The 16421-nt window shown below is 42.7% G+C and overlaps 1 protein-coding gene across 1 annotated transcript in view; it reads right to left on the bottom strand.

Moving 5' to 3' along the window:
- LOC311631543 (collagen alpha-4(VI) chain-like) overlaps positions 1-16421 on the bottom strand; it is a 93965-nt gene that overhangs the window by 61638 nt on the left and 15906 nt on the right. The window contains exons 4-8 of the mRNA XM_084901732.1: positions 15338-15925; positions 13735-14340; positions 10903-11529; positions 7456-8001; positions 6270-6824 (exon numbers count right to left, since the gene is read on the bottom strand). Coding sequence (XP_084757858.1) covers positions 6270-6824; positions 7456-8001; positions 10903-11529; positions 13735-14340; positions 15338-15925 — 2922 coding nt within the window. The remainder of the gene's footprint in view (positions 1-6269; positions 6825-7455; positions 8002-10902; positions 11530-13734; positions 14341-15337; positions 15926-16421) is intronic.

Raw genomic sequence — 16421 nt, forward strand, 5'->3', positions numbered from 1 at the left:
CTTCTGCCTGAAAACTTTTAAGCCCGCCTAGAAGGGTATAGTGATAATGTGGAGGTCTATTGACCTTTCAGTCTATACCCACCCACTCACTGGTAAACAAAACCACACACAAAATTCTACGGAAGAGATAAAAGTTGATGGTCACAGATGTATCTGGATTAGAATGTGAATAAATTACTTAAAATGTAACTTATTGGCCATAACTAGGCCCACTATTATTAATTACTTCTGGACAACAAACTTGGGACTGTCCAGGGCAAACCAGGACATGTGGACATTTTCTCCTCAGACCAGCACACATTGGAGTATTTGGCTCAGAATCAATGAAAACAAAACTTCACTTTTGGGGAGGGGAGGACACAATTATGAGGAAAATAAATATTGGATCCATCTAGTGAAAAGGGTTATAAACGGTGGTTTCAAGTTTCTCAGGGATCTGAGATCCAGGGGTGAGCCATACTCCTAGCTAGCTAGCCAAATCTGTTTCTGGGGTTGCCAAGATAGAAAATGTCTTCCTCCTTTCCTTTCATATAAAACATCTTGGTTTTGCCAAGGCCGGTTTGGCTCAGGGGTAGAGCGTCGGCTTACAGACTGAAAGGTCCCAGGTTTGATTCTGGTCAAGGGCATGTACCTTGGTTGGGGGTGCATCCCCAGTGGGGAGGGTGCAGGAGGCAGCTGATCGGTGTTTCTCTCTCATTGATGTTTCTAGCTCTCTATCCCTCTCCTTTCCTCTCTGTAAAATAACAATAAAATATATATTTAATAAATAGATAAAAATCTTGGTTTTGTTTTTATTGATTTTAAATCCTCGGTAAGGGCATGTTTATTGATTTTAGAGATAATGGAAGGGAATGAGGAAGAAGAAGAAGAAAGAGGAGGTGGAGGAGGAGAAGAAAAAGAGAGAGAGAAAGACACACACCAATATGAGAGAGAGAGAAACATTAATTGGTTGCCTCCCAAAGATGCCTGGACAGGGGATTGAACTCACAACTTAGATATGTGAGAATTAAACCCACAATGCTGTATGAAACAGCATCCCAACCAACTGAGCCACCCATCCAGGACTTGTTTTGATTTTTAAATCTCTAATTGAAATTCACCAAAAGGAGTTTCCACAGATGTGAATCCTATTTCTATATCAATTCTGATTTCTGAAAAAAGGAAGTTCTTTTTTGTGGTATGGTATATTATTCCAATATTTCTAATTTACATTTCCTGCAGGGACATTTTCAGCTGACTTGATTCTGTAATGCAAGGAGTATTTTCTTTCCCTGTTAATGGAGAGGGTATTAACCTTGCCAAATAACCTTTAAGGTCTTTTATGATTCAGTGTTATGATTCTAGAATTCTAGAATTAATTAGATTCTAGCCATTATTAAAATATCCTGCTAATTTTACCAAAAAAAAGTCAAAAGACAAAGCTGAAGATAAATATAAATCCTATTTACTACATTGTACAAAATGAATTGAAAAGAGAAGATGGAGTCCTATATCTATTTTCCTCTCCCAGGTAATACCCAGGTGCACATAAACACAAAAAATAGGACTTTAATTTTTGAAGAATCTGAACTGCTTAATGGAGGACATCCCATAATCCATGCTTACTTAAAACATGTTACACATGCACTCTTCAATGATTTCTGAGTTCACCAAGGATACTGCAAAGTAGTGATATTCTTTAGACAATAAAAAAAATATTAATTTAATACTCTAGAAAATTGGCTCTAGCTTTTGACATTAACTGTTGGGAAGTCAAATCCTGCCTCCATTATTTCCCATCTATTTCTTAACTTCTCTTGTTTTTCTCATGATGATTCTGGAAACTGGGTATCAGAACAATAACATATGTTTCACATAGGGTTGATGTAGCAATATTGGACTATGGGTTCCATTATATATTCTCCTATGTGATTCCATACAATACTATACTTCACCATACTATACTATACATTATTATGCCATATTATTCCATTAGATGACATTCTATGCTATTCTGTGTATACTACTATTATTAAGAGTAGGTAGCAAAATATTAATATAGGAGGGGAGCAAATAGAATTAGACATTATCTACATTAATAAAAGAGAAATATGCAAATATTTCCACAACACCACCAGCCAATCAGGAGTGAGTATACAAATTAACCCAGCAAAGATGATGGGTTAATTTGCATACATGGGCAGGGCAGGACGCCTGCTATGAGGGGGGAGGTGGGGTGTGGAGGGAGCTACAGGAGCAAAGACTGAAGCTCCAGCCTGAGAAAACACTGAAAATTCCAACCAGATTGAAGACTCAGGCTGTAGCAAAGGCAGAATGCAGGCTGAAGCAAAGGCCTGGGTCTAGGGTGCCAGAGGAAAACCTGTGCTGGCAGCCAGAGGTATGAATGCCTATTCTTGCATGAATCTTCATGCAACCAGCCCTAGTTAAGTATAATAAACCAGGAAGCATAATCCTATTTAACCATAAAGCTACAGCTTTACACTCCAGAGGACAGCAGCATTGCCTCGTCAAGGGGATTAACACCCCTCCCTTTCCTCATGCAGGGAGTGGCCTGCCCTCTGGTAACAGATTGTTTGATTGGAGCTGAAGGAGATAAGTACATGCACAAAAGAGGTCAATATGGCCCAGGGGGAGGTGCTTCTATGAGGTGAGTGCAATAGGAGCTAAGATGGCGATCACAGAGGCCTATCAGACTAGACTGGGAAAAGAATAGATTGGTTAGGAAGTGAACCCATTAGAAACCCATGAAAGCTTGGGAAATTGATTGGCTAGTTTGAAAGGAGCTCCTGATCCTTCCCAAACCCAAAATAATATAATCCTAGCTAACAAATCCCTTCTCTCTCTCTCTCCCTCTCCCTTTCCCTCTTCTTCTCCCTCTCCTTCTCCCTCCCTACCTACCTTCTTCTCTTTTTTCCTCCCAATAACACACACACACACACACACACACACACACACACACACACAATTTGCCCTTTTTATTCAAGTATTGTCTCTGTAGCAATCGAGTGGGTCTACCAGCCACTTGGGCAGACGACACAGTTCATTGTTTTGGCCTCATGAAGACAAGATTGGACTTTTTTCATAATGTGATGGAGGAGATGGGACACTGGAAACCCAGGGGCTGCCTTCTATTTCCACCCGAATACATCTTACCATGTCACAACCTCCTGTACATGTGTCTGTGGAATACTTTCCTTACAGTGTCTGCCAGCAGCACTATCATGACCCTCATAATGACGTTTTGTCAGTGACAGACCACATATATATCTCTGGTCCCAGAGGATTATAACGGAGCTGAAAATTCCTATTGCATAGTGATGTTGCAGCCATGATAAGGTCATAGTGTAATGTATTACTGTTTGGTGCTGGTCTCAGTCGATGGATAGTAATGCAATCGCTAGAAATTCCCGGGGTGTATTCACCTGGACCTCAATCATCTTCCCACAGACATCTCCTGTTTCTAAACCAATTTTACAACTGGGCCAACACTCTGGTTCTTATTACTCTTCAGCAAGCTGCCCTTCAGCAATAACTATTGGGAGACTTTAAAGAAAAGAAGAGTTTATTACTTAGAGGCCCTGGGATGTACAAGGCCTGCCAGGGGGAACACAGCAAGATCACAAGTAGAGAGGGAAAAAGAGAGAGAATGCAGAAGTCTGCGGTTTTGCTTTTATTGGTGACAAAGGTGAAGAAGGAGGGGCTAAGGTTTTGCAGCTCATTCTTTATAGGTTAATTTATTTTTATTTTTTTTAATGAATTTATATTGATTTCAGAGAGGAAGGGAGAGGGAGAAAGAGAAAAACATCAATGATGAGAGTGATTCCTTGATTGGCTGCCTCCTGCATGCCCCACACTGGGGACTGAGCAACACTGGCCAGGCTGCCCTCATGTTTTAAATTAACTTATAAGTGTGGTGTCATCTTTAATTTGTAGGACAGTTATTTTTAAAAACTGACATCCCACCTGGCCAGCTTGGCTCAGTGGTTGAGCATCAACCTATGAATGAGGTCATGGTTCGGTCCCCAGCATGGGGTATACAGGAGGCAGCCAATCAATGATTCTCTCTCACCATTGATGTTTCTCTCTCTCTACCTCTCTCTCTTCCTCTCTGAAATCAATAAAAAATATTTTTTTTAAAAAATAAGAGTGTGAATTTAAAGCACAAGAAAAGAAAAAACAAGTAGCTTAAATAGTCAGTTATAAAAGTCAACCGAGATCTCTAAAACAAAGTAGCCTCGGTTGAGAGGTGGGGGGAATGGTTCTTTATCTCGAGAGGGCAGGCAATGTGTTCATTCCAGATAGACTTCTTTGAAGCAGATGCCTCTTTAAAATGGATGCCTTGGCATTGGAAGCTTAAATCAGGCACTTGCATTACAAAAAGAAAAGCCAACAGTCAGAGCTTAGGCTACCATTACTCACTTGTTTGTGGTGATAACAGTGTAAACAAACCTACTGTGCTACCAGTCCTATAAAAGCATAGAACCTACAATTAGTAAGTATAGTACCTACAATAGTAAGATATACTATCTAGTATACTTGCACTCGATGATGTCCACAGAACCATGAAATCACCTAAGGATGCTTTTCTCAGAAGCTACCCTTGTTGTACACGTTGGTAGTTACAGAATAGTCATGGGGATGGAAAGCACAGCATAGGGAATACAGTCAATAATGTTCTAATAACTATGTATGGTGTTGGATGGGTAGGAGATTTATCAGGATGACCACTTAGTAAGTTATATAATGTCTAATCATGGGGGTGTACACCTGAAACTAATATAATAATGTATGTCAACTATATTTGAAAAATATAAAATGATTTTTAAAAAAGGTATCCTCGTTAAGTGACACATGCCTGTATATCATACTATATAATGCTCTTCTATATTATACTATGCTTCATTATGCCGATGATACTAGTCTCCTGCTCAAAGTATGATTTGAGAACCAGCAGGCTCAGCACCACCTGGGAGCTTGTTAGTAATACAGAATCTCATCCAAAACTACTAAATCATAATCTGCATTTTAATAAGATCTCCAGGTGATTCAAATGCATGTTCAAGTTTGAGAGGCCCTGTTATGCTCTACTCTACCACATATACCAAAAGGCAATACAGAACAGTATTTAGTACACAAACTCTAGAAACACACTTCCTCAAGTTCAAATCTCAGCTTTGCCATTTACTTGGGCCAAATAACCTGATTTTTCTGTGTCTTGGTTTCCTCATCTGTAAAATAAGTATCTATTCAACAGCGATATGTGAAAATTTCATGTTTTAATATATGGAAGCCCTTGGAACAGCTGTTGGCACCAAAATAAAGCACCATCTATAGGTTAGCTCTCCTGATTATACTGTAGTTTGCTGTAGACTCTCACTCCCTGTGAGGAGGAGGTACAGTCATCCATGAAGACATTCTCTGAGTCAGTCACCCACTGAAAGCCAAGTCTTGAGATAAGATCAGAAGGACAGACTCAGACTGTTGGGGAGCAGAAACCTTGTCTCTGGACCTTGCTGTTTTGATAAAAGCTTGAGGAGATAAAATGGGATTGAGAATGACCTCAACCCCATGGAAGCAGATTAGCAACAAAGTAGAGAGACCTCTGTACAGAGCCACATAGAAAAGAGTGTTCTCTATTTCATATGAACTACTATCTAACCCAGTAGTCGGCAAACTCATTAGTCAACAGAGCCAAATATCAACAGTACCACGATTGAAATTTCTTTTGAGAGCCAATTTTTTTCAACTTAAACTTCTTCTAATGCCACTTCTTCAAAATAGACTCGCCCAGGCCATGGTATTTTGTGGAAAAGCCACACTCAAGGGGCCAAAAAGCCACATGTGGCTCGTGAGCCACAATTTGCTGACCACTGATCTAACTGGTAGTATTCTCTGCTTCTATTTCCCTTTCAATATGCTCAGATCTTCAGTAAGCTATGTGTACGTGCTCCATCTATCTACAAGGAACAAGGGGAAGAGGTGTGAGGATGAGAGAGACAGTTCTGAGAAAGTTCAGGCCTTTGGAGACCAGAGTGCAGACAGCCAGGGAATGATTTAAAAAAAAAAAAAAAAAAAAAAAAAAAAAAAAAATCCCCAGGGGAAGGTGAACCACAGCGTTAGGCGTTTGGTCCACTTGTCCTCCCCACAGGCTGATCTTCCCTCCCTCCTCCAGCTGGAAGGATCTGTTTTACTCTATTAAGAGAGCCAACATGGTTCCTGACACCAATGACGGGCTCGTAGATCAAAATAACGAACCCTCTATCACTCACCTTCTGGAACGCAGACCTTATAAAAAATTTCCTTCTCCAGATTCTGCAGGGACTCAAAATTTTCTTCATGGTACACTTTGCCAGGGTCATTAGTCATCTCCAAAAGCTGAGAGGGCTTGGCTTCCCCGACTCCGATGGCAAAAATAATTATGTTTTTGTCCCTGAGGGCCTTGGCTGGGATGGCGACATTATCCTGGGAGACCCCATCGGTGATCACAATCAAATACTGATGAACGCCGGGTCTCCCTCCTCTCGAGCTGTCAAAAAAAATCAGCGTGAAATTCAAGGCCTTCCCAGTGCGGGTGCCATCGTTCATCTGCTGAACACCTGAGATGGCTCTGTCAATGTCCACCTTCGAGGAGTACTGGTTGAGCCTGAATTCTTCTTGGGGGGTTGAGCTGAACTGCAAAAGACCGATCTGAATTTCGTCAGCGCTGATATTAGACAGATTCACCATCCTCTTCATGAATCCCTTCATCTTTTCAAAGTCTTTTGGGGAGATGGATTCAGAGCCATCTATCAGGAAGATGATGTCAGCTTTCTTACTCTTACAGGCTGCCGGGAGAAAGGAGCAGAACAGAACATTCACTCAGAGACTGGAACCCATTAATCACAAGTCCTCAGAGACAGTCTGAGGTGGTACATGTACAACATAAAAATATTTCTAAAGGGAGTGAAAGAAGAAGTCAATGAAATAAATTTTCTATGAAACATTTAAATATTTTAAAGGGGTTAGAAGAGGAAGCCAATTAAATAAATTTTCTATGGTCTAGCACAGACCAGTATTAAAATAGACACAGCTGTATGATAAAGATATAAAATTTGACCGGCTTGGTTCATTCTAGATCATGGTCACTCTGTGTCAAATACTCACTTATGGGCCAGTGAATCCACACTTTAAGAATGAAGCCTACTCACATAGACTAGACCTGTGGTCGGCAAAATACAGCTCGTGAGTCACATGGTTCTTTGGCCCTTTGAGTGTGGCTCTTCCACAAAATACCATGGCCTGGGCGAGTCTATTTTGAAGAAGTGGCATTAGAAGAAGTTTAAGTTTAAAAAATTTGGCTCTCAAAATAAATTTCAATCGTTGTACTGTTGATATTTGTCTCTGTTGACTAATGAGTTTGCCCCTGGACTAGACACATCTATTTAGAGAGAGAGAGACTAAAGAAAAAAGTCTTACTCTCTGAGGAGCAGATGTCTTGTACCACTTCTTGTTGGATGGCCTTCAGTGAATCAAACTCATGCACGAAAAACATCTTGTCATTTGCGATCTCCTTAAGCTCAGTGGTGTTAGCGTCTCGGACCCCAATGGCATAAATGATGACCTTGTCTCTCCTCAGTGCCTCTGCCGCCTCAGCCACTGGGTCCGCAGACTGACCATCCGTGATGACTATGAGATACCAAGGCACGTTGCGACGAGCCGTGCCTGCAAAGACCTGAGCCATGACCCTCAAGGCCTGACCCGTCATGGTGCCGCCCCCGCTCTGCCAGATGCCATCGATGGCTGCCTTCAGTCCGGCCACACTGGGATACTGGCTGAGGATAAACTGACTATTAATTCCATCTGAGTACTGAACGACTCCAAACTGTACTCTGTCCGGCCCGATATGGAACATCTTTATCACTTCATTCATGAACACCTTCATGTCAAGAAAATCATCTGGAGTGATGCTGCCAGACCCATCGATAAGGAAGTAAATATCTGCCTTCTGGACGTGCACACAGCCTAGGCAAAAAGAAGCAGCAGCTACCATTAGAACAGGGGTGAGATGGCATGTCATCCCCAGCAGAACTGAGCCCCAGCTGCCTGCAGCTGTAACCTGCTTGCTAACTCAGCCGGGATTGGCTGCCCGCCCCCTTCCTCTCTCATCCCCACTCCCCTATCGGTGTGCCTCCAGGATAAGCCACTTGCAACCCGGTCCTTTCCCCAGAGTCTGTTTCTGGTGAACCCCACTTGAGCATGAAGTCAACATTACTTGACATTTCTCAAATTGGGAAGTTGAGAATAGGTTAGAAGTAAATTATCAGAGCATATTTAAAGCTGTGAATTGTCTCAGTTATTCAATATTCCTGCTTCCCATGCAGGTCACACTTTTTAAATATCTGGATCCTTTCTGGAATTTCATGTAATGTAATTCCTTTCAAGGAATTTAAAACTTTCTTGTGTAGATCCTGTCTCCACCGCTTACTAGGAGATTTACCACTTTGCACGTCAATTCCCTATGGAAGATGTGGAACAAGAATCTTAGCACGTACTCGGTGAATTTATTGGGAGGATTGAATAAGGTTATGGAAACATAGTTGAGCTGAGTATGGAAAAAGCCATGGTTATAGATCACCCAGGGTTTTATTTCTGTCCCCTCACAGATGCCTCATAAAGGGTGAGATGTAACTTTCTCCTCACTCCTTTCAGTCAGGGTGACCCAGCTTTGTGTTATTAATATCTTGATTCCCTTGACCCAGGGAAGAATCAATAGCCTTTTCATGTGTTCTAGCTGAAAGAAAAGTGGTCTGAGGCATGCGTTGGATTCTGTTGCTCATGCCTTCGATCAGGAGGACTCTGGTCCAGCCAATATGAGACATACTTATATTTTTTTAAAAAAAAATTATTACTTATCTGAATGAACTTCAAATTTGTCTGGGCATCCCTAGAGGGAAAGGCATTGAGAGGGGATGTGTCTTAAAAGGGTGCGGAGAGGAGGGATCTGCCCCAACCATGTTTGTCAAATGTTTGAGAATGAAAAGAAAAATTATGAAAAAAGAATGCAGATACTCGGACTCTGTTGGAACCCAGCACCCACTGGTGATGGGTAGATAGTAGCTGAGTCTGAGAAAAGGGCCACTGGGCAGGAAGGGCATCTCTACAGCGGTCCCCTGCGGCAATGGCCCAAAGATTTTTAAGTTAATTATCTACATTTCAAGTTGTCCTCTTCTTTCCATAATTCTGAAATACAACCATGGGTTGACAAAAAAATAGATAAGTAGCCAGACAGACACAAAGATATTTATAACAGCCAGTAAGTGGCAAATTTGGGATTTAAAATTCAGGCCAACTTGCCTATCCAGTGTTGCTCAGGGGTTGAGATTCAACCCGTGAACCAGGAGGTCACAGTTTGATTCCCCATCAGGATACATGCCCCAGTTTCGGGCTCGGTCCCCCAGTGGAGGCCTGCAGGGGGCAGCAGATCAATCGTTCTCTCTCATCATTGATGTTTCTATCTCTCTCTCCCTTTCCCTTCCTCTCTGAAATCAATTTAAAAAATATTTTTTTATTAATTCAGGCAATTTGACTCCAAGGTACACATACTTTACCTCTATGTTTTCTCTGGTGGTTGTTTTCTTTTTAATTACGTATACAATAGGAGGTCTCCTAACTAACCTCCTCTTACGTGGCACCCAAGATCATTGACATGCTCCCTTCCCTCTATAACACATGAGCAATAGTCCCACAATGCTCTGAGTGCCTTGCCCCTGGAAGCTCCCAGCTGAACATCACACAGTTCTGCTTTGCTTCATGGAAGAATAAGCCTACTAAGAGCAATGTGGGTTTGTCCCTACCCTGTTTATGGCAGTTTTGTTATTATAATTACACAACAAATCAAATATTGTGCAAATCAATAGGATATGAGTATGAATAAAAGGTTTACTGCAACTATGAAAACCAGGTTACCTGCTTAGAAAGCCAATAAAGGCCAGTTGTTATCAGAGAAACTGTTGGTATACTGGATAGCACCATAAAAGATGGGATTTCTGAGATCATAAAAATCAATAAGTATTTCTGTGCTCAGATTGCTTCAAAAGTAGCTCAGTTATCTTCCCCCATTTAAAGAAAATGGAAACTATAGAAAATACACTATTGGGTGATTGATGAAGAAAATATTCAGAATTCCAATCAGCAGGGCTCATATTCAAAGAAGCGATGGCCCTACATGAAAGATTGGGAAATGGATCTTCATTTTTTTTTTTTAACTTAAAAGTTTACATTTCAAAAATGTCTGCATCCTCTTAGAAATAATTTCCTGCTGCATGTGACTTAAGATTTGGTCAATCCACTGTAAATATACATATAGTTTCATCTAACTGTTAAAATGGATGAGGGGTAAGATAGAAAGAGGGAGGAGTTGCCGAAACCGGTTTAGCTCAGTGGATAAAGCGTCGGCCTGCTGACTGAAGGGTCCCAGGTTCGATTCCGGTAAAGAACATGTACCTTGGTTGTGGGCACATCCCCAGTAGGAGGTGTGCAAGAGGCAGGTGATCAATGTTTCTCTCCCATTGATGTTTCTAACTCTCTATCCCCCTCTCTTCCTCTCTGTAAAAAATCAATAATATATATATATATATATATATATATATATATATATATATATATATATGTAATTTTTTAAAGAAAGAGGGAGGGGTGTTCACTATTTACTTCACATTCTTCTGCACTGTTGAGAATCAAGATAAACTCATTTTAACTTTATAAGTTTTGTGTTTCGGTGTTTTAATAAATTGACTCCAAAATCTTTTCTTGAATGGGATGAGGGGTTGGGGTGAGGGACAGGAGAAGAAATGAGTGGATGCATAGAGCAAGCAGAGTAAAAATGATTATATATATATATAAATTTGGAAAAGGTCCTCCTACCTTCTGGCTCAGCATAGCCCATTTCAGTAATGGAAACTCTTTTGCCCACCGTCTCAGGGCAGAGTTTATTTTTAATCTTGCTTCCCACAATGGAGAGTTGCAAAAAGGATTCCAGGGGGATGACGTGCTTCCAAGGGGGATATGATGCTATCTTCTCCAGGTCCTCGCTCTTGGAGGCAAGCTGGGTGCCCGCTGCATAGAGGGTGACCCCCGCCCTGCGCAGGAGAGAAGCCGGTCTGGACACGTTGTCTTGGGAGAAGCCCTCCGTGAGGACCACAGCTATCTGCTGCACGCCTTGCTGGGACCGGCTGCCCTTCTCGGGGATGAAAACCTCCTTCCTTAGGAAATCCAAAGCAGCACCAGTCTTGGTCCTTCCTCTCTGTTCCCGGTAAGTTAATCTGTCCAAATGCTCCAAGATTTTGGCTGGAGTCTGAAATGTATCCAGTGAAAACTCAAGTCGTGGCTTGTCGCTGTAAAAGACCAAGCCAATCCTCACATTGTAAAGAATGCTTAGAGATCTGACGGTAGTCTTCAAGAAATTGACAACTTGTTGGAAATTCGATTGCCTAGCCCGGCTAAATTCCTCAATCAGGAATACTAAGTCAGCAGGGATAGCGGTGGGACATGCTATGAACAAAAACAAAAAGAAGGGTTGTAGGCACCAGAACAGATTAAGAAACACAACATTCATTTTGTATATAAAAGTCATGCTATATTTTATATACCACGAATCTGTGTGCCAGTAGCTCACCAGTAGCTAGCTCTCTGCCACCTTCCAGTAGCTCTCAGCCCACTGCCCGCCCTCCTGTAGCTCCCTCCATCCTCCCCACCGCGCCCCCTTCCATAGCTTGCTGCCCTGCCCCCTCCTGTAGTTCTCCGCTGCATGCTTGTAGCTCGCTGCCCCACCCTCCTGCTGATCCGTGATCCAGTCGTTACACAGTTGGTCATTACACTTCATGGCATAATGACCATTTGTATATTACCTCTTTATTATATAGGATAATATTTATATTTTTGTTTTTCTATACTGTAATATTTAGTATTAAAATTGTAATAATATGTTCTATTTCTACTTCATATATTGCCCATAGGAAATTATCAGTTCTTTATTAGCTCTATTTGGGTTTTCCTCTTCTCGTCTCACTTATGTTTGTCTTTTCTGCCTATAAAATTCCAAGGACCTTCAAGCTGTAGGTGTTGAGAGACCTAGGCAGAGCTATGATAATTCAGAAAAAGTGGGGGTTGATTGCTTCTGGTTGTGGGGATACACTAAAAGCCACACCCAGCTTTTAGTTGTGGGGGTGCTACACAAAGAAGTAACTTAAGAACGAAAGGATGAAGAATTCCAGGCTGACGGAACAGTGTATCCAGGGCAGAGACAGAGGTGAGAAAACATGGGACATATACAGCAAATGGTAGTTAGTTCAGCTTGGCTAGTGATTAGAATGATAAAAAATAAAATAAAAAAAAATAAAAAAGACTCAGTGGTTCTCAACCAACAGTGGTGCTCATTCCCAGGAAACATTTGGAAATATATGGTGGTATTTGGGATTGTCATAAGATTTAGGGGTGCTACTGGCAGGAACCAGGGATGTTAAACCTCTAGCAAGCCTGGCCGGTGTGGCTCAATGGTTATGCGACAACCTATGAACCAGGTGGTTTAATTCCCAGTCAAGTACATGCTTGAGTGCAGGCTTAATCCCCAGTGTGGGGCATGCAGAAGGCAGCTAATCAATGTTCTTTCTCATCATTGATGTTTCTATCTCTCCCTCCCTCTCCTGTACTCTCTCTGGAATCAATAAAAATATATATTTTTTAAATAAAACCTCTAGCAATGCAAAGGACAGTCCTACATTATTAATTGTCCCACCCAAAATGCCTATAGCATCTCCCTTAAGCATTTTGAATGCCAGCCTAAGGAAGGACTGTATCTAATCTCTGATGAGAAGCCTGAATGCTCCTTCTGGGAAAGGTATATGGTAACCTGGATTATAGTACAAAAATATTTACTCCTAATTCCCACTTCCATGGTGGAAATATACGTTTTCTATCAATGGACAATAGCATGGCCATGTGACTTGTTTTGGCCAATGGAATGTTAGTAGATGATGAGGCAGAGGTCTCAAAAGTGCTTACGTAATTGCATTTTCTCTCTTAAACCTTTAAAGTTATCATGGGAAGAATATGCCTAGAACAGCGGTTGGCAAACAGTGGCTCGTGAGCCACATGTGGCTCTTTGGCTCCTTGAGAGCGTGGCTTTTCCACAAAATACCACGTGTGGGCGCGCACGTATAGTGCAATTGAAACTTTGTGGCCTATGCACAGAAGTCAGTTTTCTGCTTTCAAAAGAAATTTCAATTGTTGTACTGTTGATATTTGGCTCTGTTGACTAATTAGTTTGCCAACCACTGGCCTTGACTAGCCTAATGATCGCTGGAGGAAGAAGGGAGAAAGCTAAGGAGCAGAGTCAAATGGAGACCAGCCAACCCTCAGCCAAATCCCAAATCTGAGAATAAACCAAGACAAGATTAGCAAAGCCATTTAATTGAACTCAGAGAAGATCTGATCCCTGGCACATCTGTGAAAACAAATACTGCTTTTCAATCTCTGCCTTTTTGGATGACTTGTTATGCAGCATCCATCATTGTGACTATAGTTAACTAATAAGGTTTGTGCCTGAGGCAGCTCCAGGCCCTCTTCTCTTCCCCATCTACCAGTGCCAGTGCCCAGTGCTGAGGAATCCAGGGTATCCCCCCTCTCTGCCCTTTCTACAGACTTTCCTGTTATGCTGCGACTTCCCCGTGGCTCACTTACCTAGAGGTCAAACCTTACCTACTGTAGTGTCCTCCTGGGCCTGTATCCTGAGCCCAGGCTGCCCCCTCCCTTGGATCATCATATTCACATCTTGTATCGCCTGTCTCACTCCATCTTGTCCTCGCATCTCATAGACCAAGGTAGGGGTCCCCATCCCCTCCAGATCTCCTCTGTCGAAGTCCTGTACGCCCACAGTCATGACCTTCACACCTTTCTCCCTCAGTGTCTGTGCGGCCTCCCACACTTCATCCTCCGATTTGCCTGAGGTAATGACCACTGCATACTGGGGGACGCCCTGGAGAAACCGGCTTCCCGCCGCCTCCTGGAAGAAGGTCTGGTGAAGATATCGCAGAGCTTTGCCTGTCCTCCGGGAGCCTCCCCGGACAGCAAAGTGCTCATGGATGTGAGCGGTCATCTCATCCTGGCTCTGGTAGGTATTGAGCAAAAACTCCGTGTGACCTTGACCACCATACTGAGCCAGCCCAATCTGGTACTTGTTCCTGCCAACATCTAGCATCTTGACCGCTTTGGAGATGAAATTTCGCATCCACTCGAAACTGGCCTGTGATGTGTTCTGTGAGGTGTCAGCAAGAAAGACCACATCTGCATAGGCCTGGGTGAATTCTGGAAAAGGAGGGGGGGGGGGGAAGGAAAGGCACAGAAGAGAAAGTCAATCAAATCAAGGTATCCTGGAAATGGAATACAAGGATGATTTTGTGAGGGAGGAGTCCATAAGAGGAAGAAGTACTCTATATATGTAACACTGTACATATTGTACTTCCACCTCCTCCACATGAGACTGTCACGAGGCTCTCTCCCTCTTAGACTCCTGCTGCCTGTGTTGTCTGCTCCATTAGACTAAAGTATCTTTCAATAATTCTTTTTCCACCAGTGGAGGAGACAAGGGAAGTTAACATATACTGAGCAGTTACTTTGTGCTAGAGATTTTTATGTACTCTATCTGCGTCAATCCTCAAAAATCATCCTGCTGATAGGTATTATTATCTTCATTGTTCAGATAAGAAAACTAATGTGAAGTGTAACCGCTTGTCCATGCTCACATAACTAGAAAGTAGCAAACATAGTATTAAAACAAACAAATGGGGGGAAGGGAGGGAGTGGGAAACATGTCTTTTGGCCTGGCCAGTGTGGCTAAATGGCTGAGCAACAACCCATGCACCAATAGGTCCCTGGTTTAATTCTGGGTCAGGGCACATGCCCAGATTGCGGTTGTGGGCTTGAATCCCAGTGGGAAGCATGCAGGAAGCAGCCGATCAATGTGTTCTTGTTGTTGTTGTTTTCTCTCTCTCTCCCTTCCTCTCTCTCTCTGAACATCAATTTTAAAAGAAAAAGTTTTTTAAATAATTTTAAACATATCTCTGGACTTCAAAATCCATGCTATATCCTGTTATCAACATGGCAGGGTGTTCTTTACTACACATGAGAACTTCCTTCATCCCTCCCTCCCAGCTCAGATGTTCCTTCATTCAGGAAGTGTCCCCAGGTTCTCCAGGGATGGCGGACAGCTCCTTCTCCTACCTCCCACTATGCTCAGTGTATCCTGGTTCATATTGTCCGTAGGCATCCTGATTGGAACGTGAGGTTTGACCCAGCTTCTTACCTTTTTTTGTACCCTCCGCTGCTGAGCACAGTGACTGAAGAATGCCTCCTGAGACATCCTGCAGGATGTTGAAGTTTTCTGTGTTAAAAAGAAACTTCTCAAATGGCTCACTGGCCATTTTCTGCAACTCCTGGACATCCTGGACATTGATGCCTACCACATACACAACAACGCCGTCTTCTTTCAACCTGTCAGCTGCCTCCTGGACTTCGTCGTTTGACTCCCCATCTGTCACCAGGATAACTATCTGAGGAACCGAGTCCTTGGCCCGGCTGCCAGCTGCCTCAGTCAGATAGTTGCTCCTGATAAACTCCAGGGCAGCCCCTGTGTTAGTGCCTCCTGTACGGTAGGGCAGATTCTGGATATGCTCCAGGACCACACTCTTCAGAGGGTACTGGTTCAGCCGAAAGGCTGGGTAGATGTTGTCATTATACTGAGCGAGGCCCACTCGGACCTGGTCACTGCTGATGTCAAGTCCCAAGACGACAGAGTGAAGGAAGTTCTTCACTTTCTGGAAGTTCTGAGGTCCGATGCTGGTTGAGCTGTCTACTAGAAAGACAATATCTGCCAGGACCGCTTCTTTGCAAGCTGCAACAGAGAGGACAAAAGGAATAGGGTCTGTGGACCTTCACTCAAAATGCTTAGAACCCATGGAGCCAAATGGTATACAGAAAAGGAGAGCAATGCCAAGCAACCTATGCTCAATGGTCCTCAGACACCCCAAATGATGCTGTGCTCAGAAAAGCAACAACATCCCCTGAGCCTTGCCTTCACTCCACTCTGTCATTTTCTCTTTTTAAAAAAATATTTTTATTGATTTTTTTTTACAGAGAAGAAGAGAGAGGGATAGAGAATTAGAAACATCGATTAGAGAGAAACATCGATTAGCTGCCTCTTGCACACCCCCTACTGGGGATGTGCCCTCAACCAAGGTACATGCCCTTGACCGGAATCAAACCTGGGACCTTTCGGTCCACAGGCAGACGCTCTATCCACTGAGCCAAACTGGTCTCGGCCACTCTGTCATTTTCTGAGGCTTCTGGCAAGCTCAGCTGATACCTCTAACCTTGAAATCCATTTCTCT

This window comes from Pipistrellus hanaki, assembly GCF_964339955.1.
Source record: "Pipistrellus hanaki genome assembly, chromosome: 13".
Lineage (NCBI taxonomy): Eukaryota > Metazoa > Chordata > Mammalia > Chiroptera > Vespertilionidae > Pipistrellus > Pipistrellus hanaki.